Source organism: Platalea leucorodia (genome assembly GCF_965183815.1).
Source record: "Platalea leucorodia genome assembly, chromosome: 4".
Classification (NCBI taxonomy): Eukaryota; Metazoa; Chordata; class Aves; order Pelecaniformes; family Threskiornithidae; genus Platalea; species Platalea leucorodia.
The window spans coordinates 77359663-77376018 of record NC_138826.1 but is presented as its reverse complement, the minus strand read 5'-3'; the positions used below and the strand labels follow the sequence as shown (position 1 = coordinate 77376018).

General features: G+C 41.3%; 1 protein-coding gene across 2 annotated transcripts in view; it reads left to right on the top strand.

Moving 5' to 3' along the window:
• The window catches only part of PLXNC1 (plexin C1), a gene marked incomplete at its 5' end in the record, with an annotated part of 72797 nt that overhangs the window by 40857 nt on the left and 15584 nt on the right, over positions 1–16356 (top strand). For both annotated transcript variants that reach the window (XR_014227884.1, XM_082309094.1), the window contains 7 exons: positions 97–200; positions 4109–4150; positions 4645–4769; positions 5331–5529; positions 6926–7072; positions 14495–14672; positions 15860–15963. Coding sequence is in view for 1 of the 2 variants with exons in the window: in XM_082309094.1 (XP_082165220.1) it covers positions 97–200; positions 4109–4150; positions 4645–4769; positions 5331–5529; positions 6926–7072; positions 14495–14672; positions 15860–15963 (899 nt within the window). The remainder of the gene's footprint in view (positions 1–96; positions 201–4108; positions 4151–4644; positions 4770–5330; positions 5530–6925; positions 7073–14494; positions 14673–15859; positions 15964–16356) is intronic.

Here is a 16356-nt window from a genome sequence, read left to right as displayed (position 1 = left end):
TTAAGGAACATCTATTGGGGCCAATTTATAATTGTGAAGGTGATTTTATGTCAACTAAACTAACTCTCTGGGTGGGGAGGGGGGGTGCTTTTTCAGGATTTGCTGAACTGCAGATGGATGAATTGGATGTGGTGGATAGTTTTGGAACCGTTCCCTTCCTTGACTACAAACACTTTGCTCTTAGAACTTTCTTTCCAGAGGTAAATATTTACAAATCTTTCAGTTGTCAGTCCTGTCTAATAATGAAAAAGCTAGGAAGGTCAGGGTCAAATAACTAGAGTAAATACTGCACAGTAATTGCACACTGTTTTCACAAGAAACTTTTCTTAAATCAAGAATTACCAGAGAACACTTAACACTATACATCTCTATATTTAACCAAGCCTAAATGCTGTAGATAAAGCACTGTTGTTGAATTTTCAAGGGTTGTGTGTGCATCCATTTCTTTTTTGCCCAGCCTCACTAAGCTGCTTGCCTTTCAGGCCATCCTAACTAAGCTATAATTTATCCATTGCTTTTTTTGTTCTCATGCTTTCACATTCCATGCTATAGCTAATTAAAGTAATGGTCAGGCTAGCTAACATGCTAGCTAACATCATGACACTTCGTAATTAGACTTGTGGAATGAAGAAGTGGTTCTAAGGTCATGCTGTCTTTTTACTTCAAGCTGCTAACAGAAATGGTAAGACCTTGATTCAAAGGAGTGCAGGTCAAATGCTTAAAAATTACATAAGTACTTATGTGCTGTCCAGTTTAGAGGAGGACATTTTCATTGTTCTTTGGAGCAGTTTGTGCCACTGTGTCAGAGGACCAAAGAGGCCTTCTCTTGAATGTTTTACTTTTGCTATTTTTTTGCGTATGTGGCACATTACGATGCTGATAAGTGCATTTGCCACAGCTTCCAAAATTATGTCATGATGTTAACCAGTGCTTACCGGCATTTACTAACTGGCAGAATCTGTGATCTCAGCTGGTGATATTTTGCTGTGTAACTGACACCAATGAGTAGAAACCCTTGGTTAGTGCTGTGGTGTTTTAGGGTATAGCTGGTATGTATGTGAATTTTGTACTAGTCTTTATGTGTTACTCATCACTGCTGCGGCCCAGTCCTGCAGTCTTATCTGCACACTGCTTCACTTTATTGCCATGTGTGATCCTGCTAAAAGCTCATTGTGATAAACACATGTCATAGTGCAGAATCAGGGCCTTTTTTTTGTACAACACCAAATACCAGATACTAAGGCAGAATAATATTTAACAATTACATATGCATAGTCCTTGTACACTTTGAGTCCAGTTCTCACACCAAAGGAAACTGGGAGTATCTCTTCTGGTACTGGTGTGATGTCCCCAGTCTAATTTGTATGGGGTCACTAGGAGGTCTGAAGAAAGTGGACCAAGGAAACCTTACTTTCTGCATCTCTTTCCTTTCAGTTTGTTTTGTTGTCAGGCATATTAGCATTAAAATAGTGGTTTTATTTTTAGGAATATGTCTTTTTCTAGTGATAGTCCCCTGTCAAAACAGTAACAATCTGTAGAAGCTGTCTGGGTTGAAATGCTTTGCTTTATGCAAATAGAAAGGAAAGAAAAAAAGGCATGAAGTCTGCCACTCTGTTGCATTATGATGTGAGGTCAGAAAGGGAAGGGCTCCTGTTTTGCCTCGGTGAGTCTCATGCCACTGCACATCCCGGAAATTATTCCAGTTAGATTTTGTCTCAGTTTGAAGTACTGATACCATGAAGGTAAACTTGCCACTATTAGCTCTCTGCAGACATGCAGTGTCAGGCAAGTTATTTAATGTATTGTGTACCAATTTTTCCTGCCTAGTACTTATCGTTTACATTGCGGGAGTGTCCAAACATGCCTTGTGCTGTATGAATGTGGTAGGAGAGCAGTGCTCTACTAAACAAATATTACAGATGAACAGAAAAGGCAATGGGGTAGTAGATTGAAACCGAGTGTCAGAAGGGTTGACAGAAGGGTCGAAGTGACAAACCACCACTTCCCTCACTAACCTCATGTGTTTGAATGATGTCCATATTGTACTCCCTCTGCCTTCCAGTGCATTCGATGGGTTTTGTCTCATCTAATCTAAGGTTTTTAAACACGGAAGTCAAAGCTGTTCACTGAGCATCTTCTGTAGTCAGTGCAGAGACAGGCAGCTCAAGAAAGTGAGTCATCCCGCTTGCCTGAGACATCTGTCTCAGGACAGGATGAGTTGCTTAAAGAGGGAGTCAGATACCTACAATTAAGAGTGATGGACCCCGTCTTCATTTTGAGCTTCTCGCTTCCCACTGCTTCAGTTGTCTATATTTATTCTGGCTTGATAGCTTTTGTTTCGTGCTTAATGCTTATAGGTGTTAAATGGATATTACATCTATTCTTAAAATATTCCTTATGTTCAGCCTGATTTTTGCTTTACTTGTTAAATTTGGATTATTATTTCTGTTTTCCCTTGATTTCCCACATTGTTTGGTTTAATGCTACCATGCTTGTTTCCTCTTCATAAGCACTTTTAACCTTGAACGTGGTTCCCGTTGTTTCACTCTGTGTGTGTGTGTGTGTGGTTTTTTAATTGGTAGGTGGTGTTAGGGGTGCTGAAGAAGTTCTGGAAAAATGGGAATAGCCAGTGGAGGAAGAGGAAGAAGAGCATGGTAGGGGAGAAGAGAACAGGAGGCATGAGGAAAGGGAGGGGTGAAAAATCAGATAAGTAGATGAAAAATGAGATGTGAGCCGGCAATGGGCGCTTGTAGCCCAGAAAGCTAACTGTATCCTCGGCCGCATCAAAAGAAGCGTGGCCAGCAGGTCGAGGGAGGTGATTCTCCCCCTCTACTTCACTCTGGTCAGACCCCACCTGGAGTCCTGCATCCAGCTCTGGGGTCCCCAGCACAAGAAAGACATGGACCTGTTAGAGCGGGTCCAGAGGAGGGCCACAAAAATGGCAGAGGGCTGGGACACCTCTCCTATGAAGAAAGCCTGAGCGAGTTGGGGTTGTTCAGCCTGCAGAAGAGAAGGCTCCAGGAAGACCTTATTGCAGTCTTTCAATATAAAGGAGGCTTATAAGAAAGATGGAGAGAGACTTTTTGCCAGGGCCTGTAGTGACAGGACGAGGGGCAATGGTTTTAAACTGACAGAGGGTAGATTTAGATTGGACGTAATGAAGAAATTCTTTACTATGAGAGTGGTGGGACACTGGAACAGGTTGCCCAGAGAAGTTGTGGATACCCCATCCCTAGAAGTGTTCAAGAGCAGACTGGATGGGGCTTTGAGCAACCTGATCTAGTGGAAGATGTCCCGCCCATGGCAGGGGTTTGGACTAGATGATCTTTGCAGGTCCCTTCCAACCCAAACCATTCTGTGATTCTATAAGGCAACTAGGGGCTGCCAGCATCACAGATAAAGCAGATGACAGTAAATGTTCCTAGTGTGAATTTGTTGCTCAAGGGTGCTGCTTTGGGAACACACAGCTGTGTTGGGGCCTTACAGGCTGTAAGAGTCAGACAAGAGGCATTGACAAGGTATTTGAGAACTGGGGGCTTCTCTTTGTTGTGAGAGCTTTTGCTAGGACTGGATGTGTGGTGGCAGCTGTGCATCTCTGGAGACTGACAGCATGGACCTCCTGGAGAGTTCATTAGGGAACATTCATGAAGTGCCTTGAAATGAATGGAGGCAGATGAACTCAAGTGTCACTCTGTTACAGAAACCCCGTATACCAAAGGCTATCATTGCTGTCCAAGAAGGATGCAGCCTGCAGCACCCCTTGCACACCAGGACATTTGCAGATGAGGGTAATAAACAGCTTTTCCTGCAGAGCATTAGTTGACTGCTGTGCTTAGTGTGGCTCAGCAGCATAGAGTAACACACACAGTAATGCTGAAGTCAACACCAGGTCATCTTTGAGAGTCTGCTTTTCAGTGAACCTTGGCAGCACCTTTGCAGAAGTTACTGCGTAGAGTTTTTATACTGTAGCCTCATTAGAAGCCAGCATTTCCATTGTTTTATTTCAGGTTTTATGCTATCAGGAACATGCTTGACGTGTTTAACGTACATGTGTTAGAAACTTTTGGTATACATAAGAATGATAAATATCACCTGTCTTATATTTTAGTCAGGAGGCTTTGCATCCATCTTCAGTGAAGACATGCCACAGGTAAGTTGATGTAGTGTGATATGCCTTAATTAATAAATATGTTTTCAAGAGTGATTGTATCCCGTATCTCAGCATTGTCCTAGAACACATCAGATTGCATTTTCAATATGTTCCCTTTCCCCCATAAGGAAAGGTACATGAATTTATATATAAAAAGAATTTGCTGTGTAAGATGCTGTTACCCAATGTATATTATGACTTATTTAAATAAAATAAACAGAATCTAGTCATGGGAAATGACAGGCAAACTTAACTATTGGCATTACTTTGTGTATATGACAGAAAATGTATGCTTTACATGTGTGTACTCCGTGTTGTACACAAACGCAAATGCATCTTCGGTAAAATCCTGAGACCCATGAAATAAATGTAAAATTCCCACTGATTTGAATGAGGCCAGGCTCTTATCCCATATGTTGCTTACCATTTTTCTGAGCATTAAGAATCCATCATAGCCAAACTACAGTTTGCTTATTTTTGTTTAACTGTTCCAGAGCAGAGACCAAACGAGCAAGGATGAAAGCTTCAACATGTTGCATGCTTTAATTTGTAACAAGAACTTTCTTGTTACTCTCATTCACACCCTTGAAAAGCAGAAAAATTTCTCTGTGAAAGACAGGTATAGTATGATTATGCTTATCATCTTCAAGACAAAGAATTAGCGGGAAAAAACAACATGGATTGTAGCACAAAAATGTAATTTCTGCTTCTTGCAAAACAAACTTGCATTACTCCAGAGCATTTTTCCATCTTCTCCATCTGCACACACTGAGGAAGAAAAAACATTGCCATTAAAACAAGCCATTTAAGAGAAATCAGGATGTTTGTACATGTAAACAAAGAGGCAAAGGAGCGGGAAAACTCACTCAAAACTGTAAACACTTCCTGCAGTTAGATCAGTAGTTCTACAGCTTAGAACTGTTCTGTCGCTGAAGAAGGTGTTGTTCTGAAGAATTAAATTTAGAGACACAAATTCTGTGTTTAAAAAATAATCACAAGAGCAGATGGACTTGCATTTTTTATATTTTTGTACATATCAGTGGACAGTTTCTGTGCCTGAGGAGGGAGAACTTGGGATATGAACTGCACTAAAGTGTGTTTCATTTATTAAAGATGACTGGGAAGAGAAATTCCAAATATTATAGGATTCCTGTTCCCCCCCCCCTTTTTTTTTTAACAGGTGCTTGTTTGCATCCTTCTTGACTATTGCACTACAAACTAAGCTAGTTTATCTAACCCATATTTTGGAAGTGTTGACAAAGGATTTGATGGAGCAATCAAGCAATGTACAGCCTAAGCTCCTGCTCAGACGAACTGAATCTGTGGTAGAAAAATTACTGACAAACTGGATGTCTGTCTGCCTTTCTGGATTTCTCCGGGTACGTGTACATCTTTTCACTATCTAAGATAAGCAAAGAATTTTTTAAACTGATTTCTTCCATAGGAATTAAAGGGATCAGTTTAAAGCATTCAGTCTAACATTTAACATTACTAACGTGCAGTCTTCTAGTTTAGGTGACTTAACTAGCTGTCATCAATGGGATGTAGGAAAAGAGCGCATCTGTAAGCGATGATAATGTCATTTATTTGGCTGAGATTTGGGTAATTTTGCAATTCTAGCATATCCTTTCCTCATGTCAGACATTATTTCATCTCCATGAGATGTATTGTGATCATACTAAAAGACTGACACACTTGTTAAAATGCAGCTGTACCTTTCTATGCAAGCTGTTGGAAAGCTACCACGTAATAGAGATTTAAGGAATACCATCTTTTGGAAAACTAAACTTCTTTCCAAACTTTTTAGCCTCCAAACAGCATTGCAGATTTCAAGACCTAAATGACTTCAAGTGGAAACGAAGTATGCATTTTCTTTAGTTTTACTGTTTGTTTATTTTAGCCACTTGGTAGCACTTCATTCTTGGTTCCAGTGCTTGGTTATGCTTCCTGTCTCTCTTGCCAGTGTGATGGTATCGCACTGTTGGTATCGCTTATATCAGTCCTCGCATTTATACAGTGGCAGAGTTGTCTGAGGCTCAGCAGCTCGCACCGGTTTCCTGAGACCCCAGGAGAGAGCCAAGGAACTGTCAGAGATGTGTTCTCGATACACCAGTCATCTTTACAGAGCTGTGCTAGTGAGATGCCTTAGCCAGGTTGCAGGAGTGGTGTCACGTGGAAACAAAGATCCATCCTTCCTTTCTCAGGTGCTTTTCTGAAGCCTGGAGTTCAGGCAGGAGAGGGAAGCCCCAGTTTCATTCCCCCTTTCGCTGATACACCAGTGTACATCCCACCACCTTGCTCCCAAGGCTTTTTTCGCAGAAAACAAGAGGAGTCGCCAATTCAAAAGGAAACTAGTTGTTAGCTTGTTTTCTCACAAAACTGAAAAAGGAAGACATAGCTGAAGTATACGTGTGAACACATGCACGTCTCACCCCCCACCCGCTCTTTGGTGGCACTAGGAAGCATCTGCCACGGGGAGCAGGAGCAGCTTGCCTGTAGTATGCTTGTGCACAGCAAGGGGCTGCGAGCTATCTTGCCACACGCTCCAGCTGTCCCTTGCTATTTGCATGAGGCTTTCGCGCTGAAAAGCAAAGGATGGAGGTTAAACAAATAACTAGATAAATCTGTTCAGAGGGATTTTCTTTTCTAATTTCAAGATAACAAGTTAGTTAAAAGGCAATAACTTAATTTGTTACACTTGATTTTTTTCTAGTTATTCATGCCCATTTAATGCCCATTAATAAACATGTTCCTTGCGTTTGTTTCATGTCCTAGGAGACAATTGGTGAACCTTTCTATTTGCTAGTGACAACCCTCAATCAGAGGATAAACAAAGGACCTGTTGACGCGATAACTTGCAAAGCCCTGTACACGCTTAACGAAGACTGGCTGCTGTGGCAAGTGTCTGAATTCAAAACAGTGGTATGTTTGCCAGTTTGTGTTCCCTCCAAGCACGGACAACTACAATGTTTTCTCTCTTTCTAGGAAGCTAAATTAAGGGTCTTAGACACGAAGGTGATGGTTAAGTACCCAGATAATAAAATTGTTATTGCTGACGAAGTTTCAAAACACAGTAGAGTTTAACTAGCTGGTATTTCACCAATATACATTTCACAAATAGCACTCACTCCTCGCTTCACAGCATGCCTTAATTGCCAAAGGTTAGGTTTAATGAAGTCTCAGGGTATTAAAATTCCTTCTTATTTTAAAGTGTACTAGAAAAATATAAACATATGCTTAGAATTTAAACTAAATTACACTTTTCCAATGAATGAAAGAATGGAATGCAGAGGTTTTATTTTTCTGTTGTATTTACTTGTGACTAATCTTCAGGCAGCAATAATTTGCTGTGGGTTTCCATTTTATTAGCTCCAAATTAGCAAGGTTACAGTGTGATGGATTTTAATTAGTTGCTTGGTTAAAAACAAGGTATCTGGGAAGCTTAGCTAAGTTTCTGAACTTTACCATAGATTTCTTGCCTTTCTCAAAGCAACTGCAAAGTGCTTCCTATTTCACAGTTACACCCAGAATTCTTTGAAAGCTGGAATTCCCTTACTGATTGTCGTTCTGACACTGAGGGGAGAAGGGACAGCAAGGATTATTGCACTTCGGAGCATGTAAAAATTGTGACGTTTTGAGTAGGAGGTCTGAAAAAGGTTTTCAGAATAACCAGAGCACTTTTTTTCCCAGAATTTCCAAGTGATTTTGAGTCTGAGAACTTAAAAATCTGCATTTCCAGTCATTTCCATAGATCCCTTGCTTCTTAACTCCTGGCTTCTTGTCAGAGTTACCACACATACTTAGGAGTATGAGAAGTGCGACTGAATAGCAGGCTTCAGAGCTTGGGAGCAGAAGCTGCCAGGGCAACAGCTGCCATGGCAGGGACACTGCAAGCGCCGGTGGCTTTGGAGGAGAATTCAGTCCTTTTCAGAGCCCATATCGTGAGCCTCAGGTAGGGCTGGACCTTCCAGGTCTGCCCATCTTCCGTTTTTGCAGCAAGAACCTGGAGGTCCTATGATGCCACATACTGGAGTAGACTACGTGACCCTGGAAATTTTGGCTGGTCAGCAGTCCATTGGACTCAGCTCACTGGGTCACGTAGGAGGCTCACTGAAATGACAACCTCTCTGCAAAACATTTCTGAATTGTCATTTTCTCCTGAAAGCTCTTGGATTGACAAATTTATAGTCAAATCTTCTTATAGCTATTCTTATAGCTATTTACAAAGCTGCTGTTGGAAGCTTCATTTGAAGGGACCTCAAGCTAAGTTTCCACAGTGTGCATTTGGACAGGGAGTTTGTGACTAAAAATTGAACGCGTAATACCGTATCTTTGGTTTCCTTGTTTGTGCACTGCATTCTGGCATGCATTTGGGATCCAGGGTAGGTTTAAATGTATTGCTATATATAGCCAAAGGATACAACACCCAGTAGTTATGCAGAGCAACAATTTTCAAATAAGCTCAATATGCCCGTTACTAGTAGACTGCACAGGAACATCTGGTCCTTTGGAATTGATTGACTTTTCTTATTTATAGCACAAATTCAAACTGAGAGCACCTTGGGGGGATAGCTGACTCTGAAACTGCTGAACACTGCCTTAAATACTTTTCCTAGTGCTACTGCTATGCATGCAGTTGCTGATCGGGTTTTGTGGGCAGCCTGCAGTGAAGAGGGGAGAGGGGAAGTGGTCCGAAGGACTCGGTATCTGTGGGGAAGGCTGTGTGCAGATGGATGAGGAAGTGAGAGAGCAGATAGCCTTTCTCGAATGTTGTTTGCTGCCTTTGTACTTTGTATTCCTGCTTTTAAATAGGAGATAATGATACTATTATAGGGTTAATAAGTCAGCTTTCCCCGCTAAGGTCCAGCAGTTTATTGGACTTAGTTGAGAAGGGGCTGAATGTTCCCTTTAAAACCATCAGAAAAGAAGAGAGGTTCGTGCAGTAAAATTACAGAGATGGAGCCCAAGGATGCTAGTTCTGGCTGGACAGGGAAACAGTTTTGTTTGGTGTTTTGTCTAAGGTTTACGCTGGAAACTAAAACTGTGCTGTGAAAGAGATTTAGGTGGAACAGTGAGGCTTTCTGGGCTGGGGAAGCAGGCCAGCTGTGCACGTTTTCTCTTCAAGAATACCATTTAACAGGATGCTCAAGTGGAAGGAGTCAGCTTTTCTTCTCTCACTAACACCACTTCACATGCACTGCAATGACATGCAGGACCTGTGAGCGTACAGACAGGGAACCAAGTATTTTCTCCTTTCTTTGGAATAAAATTTCTGCCTGAAGGATTGCAGATTTTGTTTTCTAAATGGAATAAATTCTGAGCTGAGTTTTCAAATGGATTTGCACATTTGCTCACTGTAATTACATTCTGAGTCTTGCAGTATGTTGTTGGTATTTTATTTTGCCCCTCTCCACAGCCCCACAATAGCAGTATGTTAAAACGTACCTGTCCAGAGCAAAGTATAAAAACATAGCCAAAAAGAGTGTGATAGATACTGAAGCACATCTGCAGACACTCAGTGTCCAGATTTTTAAGCTATGTAGGCACTTGAAGACACAGGGATGCATCTGGTAGGGAGTTCAACTCTCAGTCAGTGGCAGGGCACAAACAAGGGTGTAGGCACTCTGCGTGCAAATCTCTCCTTTCAGAATTGGGACTTCAGTTCCAAACGAATAAAAGCAGGATACAGACAGGCTCCTAAAAATCAGGGGGAGCTCCACAGGTCTTCTAAACACACCACTATGCAGATAAACTCTTGGGGCAGGAGAAGGAAGAAGCACTGAGCATGGAGAAAGAAGGAAGGATGGGAGAGATTTTCTAAAATTCAGGTCATTTGTAATAGGAAAAAAAGAGAACTAGGAAACATGTTGGTTATGAATTGTATAAGAGCTGTCCCTTGGCTGGGCCCCGTGCCTTTTTCAAAAAGGCCATGGACCTTGGGACCAGCCAACCCCTTACTGTTACCCCTCTCTGCTGGAAAGGGTCACATATTGAACAGAGACGGGCTGCTGAAGTAAATACTCAAGCAGAGGGTTTGAAGGAAAGATGCTTCTAAAAGCACTGGTCCAGTATGAGCTGAGGAGCTGTGTGGTTTCACGCTGTGCTTATATTTGAGTACTGAGAAATAAAACTGCCTTGAAAGAGAGTTGGATGTGTCGTGGAGCCTTTTTGCAGGCTGAGGAAGCAAGCCTGCTTTCTCACAGGCAGACAAGCAGCTGCACCCCTCGGTGGATAATTTGCCTAATGACTGATGAAGAAGCGTGGTGCACAGCTGAGTGTTAGCATTTCACTGAAATGTTTCATTTTAAATAGAAAAGCTATACAATGACAGCCTGGCATGGGAGAAGTTCTCGGTGGAATCTCTCCTGTGGAAAACCAGGGGAGACTTCTTCATGTGGTAGACTTGGTGCTCTGGCATTCCTTTGAATAGTCACGGCTTATTTTGAAAGGGGGATTTGGGCTGTTGAATTCTTTGCTGAAATGAGTTTGCATTTTTAGATGGGAAGAAATGGTCTAATTCACCTGTTCGGCCAACAGCCTTTTATTCAAAGTGAAGCAAAGCCACGTGGTGGCAGGTTGTTCAGCTGCTTTACAAGTTAAAAGAAGGGTGTTAAAAGAAGTGGGAGGGCTGTAAGGGAGTAAAGCAGAGACAGGGAACCCAATTTCCTAATAAGACGCCATGTTTGTGGTATTATTAGGCACGCTTTGTGAGAGATAAGGAAGCTATTAAAAGCATGTGACATATGGGGATTTTCGTCAGCAGAAAAGGACACAACAGCCCTCGCTAGAAAGCGAGAAGTGCAGATGTTGGCTACAGGAGAGTCTTCTGAATTAGATGCAGATTGAGTACCACACTGTAGCATCACGAGTACAGCCCTTGCTTTGCATAGTGTCCATCTAGCCTAAATTTGACTCCTGTAGCACTTTCTATGCCAATTTGTTAGCTGTTCTATAACCTCTTCGTGGGTAAGTGTTCTGGCTGCTACAGAAGGATCATATAATTAGTCTGATTTTTCGTATTTATTGTATTTCATAGTCTGGGAGACAGGGGAGTAGGTTTAAGACAATTTTGTTGTGCTGTATGTCATGGTGCTGTCTCCTGTACATAAATCCTCTAACTTTTACCAGTCAAAAGTTTTTCATGTTTTTTTCATTCTGTCTGATAAATGGAAATATGCTTTGTTCAGATCCATAGCTCAATAGAGAACAGGGTGATGAATAAGAGCCCTTGAATATCCCAGAGGATTTTTCTTTACTTCTAAGAAAATATGGTATTATCACATTTCTTTATTAAACCACATCTCACTTATTATCTGCTGGGGTTATTAATAGCTTTACTAAATAATTCATTGTTTGAAATTCATTTTCAAGAAAACTACTCACTGCATGAGTGAAAGAATATTTTTGAAACTTGTTCCTGTCTTTTAGCTAGGTTCCAAGCTAGTTCCTATGCAAGTAGTTGCAGATGCTTGCCTTGTTCTCCTTAAGTAGCCTTTTACAATTCTTGCAATCCCTGTTAAACCTTTGCTGAAGAGCACTGTGACTTTGTGTTGCTAATCAGTAATTTCTAGTGCATGAAGTCTCAACTCTAGATATTACTAGGTTGAACCACATGTCCTGTAATTTCCTCCTGAATCTTTCCTTAAGTTAACTTGTATTTTCGTTTCCGTTGCAAAGTGAGAGAGCTTAGAAAAGGGCCTGATGTTTCCTCATGACTTCCATGTGTCCTCCTGTGATTTCTCTTAAATGTTTTCTGACCTTCAGAGCTGATCATAAAAGGGTTTTCATAATTCTACAGTAATTTCTGATTCTTTTTCCAGTTCTACACTTTGTGTCTAAATGCAGTGATTGTGACTGTCAGCTTCTGATTAATGGTTTCTAAAGCCAGGGTTTCTAAAGCCTGTTGTCAGACAGGTTGAAATACGATTTATGAAAACTTCAGCTACACAGGGAATACTTAATAATAATTGGCTTTCCTAGCTCCCCATCAATTGCTTCATCACTTAAGATAAACTTCTGCAGCAAATCATATGAGCAAAACTGTCTGGCTCTCTTGGTTTAGAGACTTTTATGTGTTTAAATATTTCTTCCCATCTGACCACTTCTTTGAGTCATAAAGTGTTGTTGTTATCCTCACATTGTGGATACTTTCGATTAAGGAGTCCATAAATGACTTGTATTCCACCTACATAAAGGACTACTACTCTCTTTTTACAGTCCTGCCATCCTACAATGAGTTGAGCGGGGATGGGAGGACTCTCTCATGCAAATAACTGAAGAGGCTGCATGTTTATGTGCAATCTGTGTGAGAGCATGTGCTGAAAAGGAAATACAGCAGAGAAAAAGAGTTTTTCTTGACAGTCTGAAAGGAAGAGGAAATTAAGGAGAAGGAGGAACATGAATATTGCAGTGTAGGGATAATGTTAGGAGGAAAGGATCAACTAAAGGAAGGAATGCTTCCAAGGATGTAAAGACAAATCAACATCAGTTTAAGTGTGAGTAGCTACTCCAGAAAGATCAGTTTGGAGGCTAGAAGAGACAGAGACTTTGATTAAAATGAGTTTTCCAAAGACAAAATACAGTTAGTCCCTGTCCACATTTTTATCCTACAAGACCATGACCTCAGGGCAGTCAAAGTCAAGGACAGAACTGCTGTCTGTTCAGTTGGTCTGTGGGCCTAACCAAGCATGACTCCCTCATTCCTGTGCCAATATATTTTTTACTAATTTTCTGCATGAAATCCCAACCTGAGGCATGGTATCCAGTCTGCTTCTCCTTCTGCAGGCACTGTTCCCACATTTCATCCTCTTCTGTTCTGTCTGTCCTTTCCATGGACTCATTTTCCTCACAATTAAAGACCTCGGTGTCCTGATTAAGTTATTCTCAGTTACTTCAGTTACATCCTAGTCTTTGTTAAACCCTGATCTTCATAGTTTTGCAACCCTGTTTTTAATACTCCATTGGCTTCTACAGAAACAGTAAAGTTAATTTATGTTTCATTGGACTACTTTTTTTCACTACCAGCGTGCCGGAATTTGCTGGGTAATAAAGCAGAAAACAGCATTCTACAACTATTAGTAACTACCCATTTTTCTGAGAAGAGAGAAAAGTTGTCCTTGCAGCAACCTGGACAGAAGTTCTTCACATGACAGCAGGGAAAAAAAAAAATCTTTTTAGTTGCTTCCTCTTTCAGTGATCACTCCACTGAGTCACACCTGTAGTCATCTCATTTCAGTCAAAAGATATGTATTATACCAGAAATGTCCAACAGCCAGAATGGTTTGTGTACATAGATTTTCCTACGCCTCTTGCAGTCAAGTGCCAGCACCTAAAACACTTGTTTTAATTCTGTCCCAAGACATCTCCAGCAGAACGTCTGTATCCATGTAGCTGAACAGTGATTTCTCTGCAAGGAGCAGGCTGCGGCACTGGGAATGATTGCTATTATTGCTCAGCACTAGCAATTCTGTCCTCCTCCCTTTTTCCCTGCCTTTTGGCAGCTGATCTGCCTGACCTGACCAGAAATACGACCTGACTAAAATGATTCCCTGGAGATGGTCGCCCAGTCTCATTGGCACCTCCGTCCAGTCCATACTCACCTTGTGTGCAGCCTAGCAGATGAGTTGTGTCCCAGCTAAGAGTAGCTGTGAGCATTGTAACTGGACAGGTTGTGTGGGTGTTTGACCTGGAGTAATAACTAATAGAATAAATCAGGCCTTTGTGTGCAGATCTGGACCACTTTGGGTTCTGTCTGCTGCAACATGCTTTCCCTTTCCACTGCTTTTGCAGTATCGCTGTCTCTGCTGTCTCTAGGGACATGGCTGTATGCAGACAGACACTGATGTCTCCAGGGGAGGTGTATTTTTTTGTATGATATAAGACACTCAGCATAATCTGCTGGTGTAAATATGCATTTTAACACTGCTTCCTATCCACTCAAAATCAATCATGCTTACCATGACGACTTACTTATCAACCTTAGCATATCTCTAGTTGCTTACAGTTTTGCTTTTAAGGCATTCATTTTAAATATCTGCTTTTTTTAGGATGTGCGTTGTCATTTTTCCTAGTCTCCTGTCTTTTTTTTTTTTTTTTGGTAATTCACTGAAATAGATTTGCACAAAAGTAGAATACAAAATACACTTTTGGAAATATATATCTTTGATTCTTCAGACATGAGGAATTCTAAATGCTTCATTGTATAATTCCTTCAAATAATCTTCATTTGAAATAGCTTTAATAATAAATATGCTGAAAGTCTCTCAGGTTTGCTGTCAGGACTTTGTAGGTTTCCCATGCCAGGTGTTCCCTGTAAGTCAGAATAACTTGTGTTTCTTTCCCCAGACAGTGAACGTTATCTTTGAAGAAATCCCAGAAAACGAGAGTGGAGATGCCTGTCAAACTATCCAAGTTAACGTTCTGGACTGTGACAGCATAGGCCAAGCCAAGGAGAAGAGCCTTCAGGCTTTCTTTAATAAGAATGGCTTTCTCTATGGTCTTAAGCTGGATGAAATTGGTCTTGGTAAGAGAGTGTCACCGTGTTATATTTTCATGGAGTTCACTGGTCTGTCTGTGGAGTTTTCTTGTTAGGAATTCCTACCTTTGGCTTTGATTTTTTTTTTTTAGCACTTAGGCAGAACATAGCTTTTATAAGGAATTTCTAGGGAAATACTAGATCATTTATGCTGCCAGTTAGAACACTGGAACTACGTCTCCTTTGCTTCTGCAAGGACTTCAGCATGCAGTTAACAAACACATATTATTTATTGAACATGTATAATTTATATGTTCCTTTTGTGGGTTAAGTAAGGTGGCTTGTCTACCTAAGTACAGACGGTTGATAAATTTTGTCAGCAGACAAGATGACGTGTCATGATTACCAAGTACTTTAGTCCCTACCTACGATCCCTCCTACCGCCCTTCCTTCCAACAGGCCTACATTTCCCTTGATCAGGAGAATCCACAAATATAGTTTATTTACAGTCAGATTAGGTTTATGTAATAGTTCGCATGTGACTCACAAAGATAGGTATAATACAGATGTAAATAAGGCCGTTCCAGCAGATGAGTCGACCCACCTTTTCTTGTCGGGTTTTCAAGAGCCCAGGGTCAGATAAAAGCCTGTAGTTGCCACCATACCACTTCCCATGTGCTTCAACAGGAAATCTAACAAACTCTACATTGTTGGCGTTTGTCACCTCCCGGACTTGCTCCCTAAGATGTTGATATTTCCTCACCTTCTCAGACACTATGTCGGCAAGTGATGTTAATTTACTTTCATATCTGATGTTTATATCCACCACCTGTGCCTGACCACCCTTCACAAATACTATGTCAGTCTTGTACAGCTCATTTTAGTGATCTCTTAGAAGTGGCTTGTGAAACCTTTCTTCCAGTCCCAACGTGGCCATAACAGCAGGGCATGCTTGTGCAACAATAGCACCTCCAAAAACTTGGCCTTGACCAACACAAAGTGAAGCACCAATAGCCTGCGGTAGTGGAAGCCACCCAGGCTGTCACCTCAGAAAAGGAATCTGTCGTGTGGGAGTGCAAAGCCACTCTCATGTGACCTAGCACAAGGACAGAGAGAAACAGTTCAGTTGGGAGCCACTGGTCCAAAAATAATGAGGTGTTGTTTTTCTTTACAAACATCTGTACAGTGAGAATGCCATTGGGTTGTAATTGTTTTCTGTTGCTGTCATACTGCAGGACTTGTGTCTGAGGAGCAGCAAAGAGAATTGTTAGATATTGATGGTTCCTCAGAAGTGATGGAGGACGGGATAAGGAAGCTAAATACCATCGGTCATTATGAGGTAAGCACGGAAGCCATACCAATGAATCGAGAAGCAGTTTCTCCTCAACTCCGAAATGCTGTCTGCACAGAAGTATCTTGATTGATCAAAATCTTGAAGAGATAGCTGAGCATCATCAACAGAAGGAAAGAAATGTGTGGCACACAACTCTCTTGCCAATGAGTCCTATGTTTCCTGTTACTTTTCAGAGGTTTGCTTGTTGCGGGGTTGCTTGCTTCAAGCATACCAGGTAAACTGTTACTTCTGTTGAGCTTTTCAGTTAAAACAGCATCTGATTTGAGCTACAAACATTGCCTTGAGTCTTTTCTAGTCTCTGCTGCTGAGTTTTTGTTGCACCATGAGCAATTGTTTACCTCTTTCCACCTCATATTTTGATTATCTGAACAGGCGGTA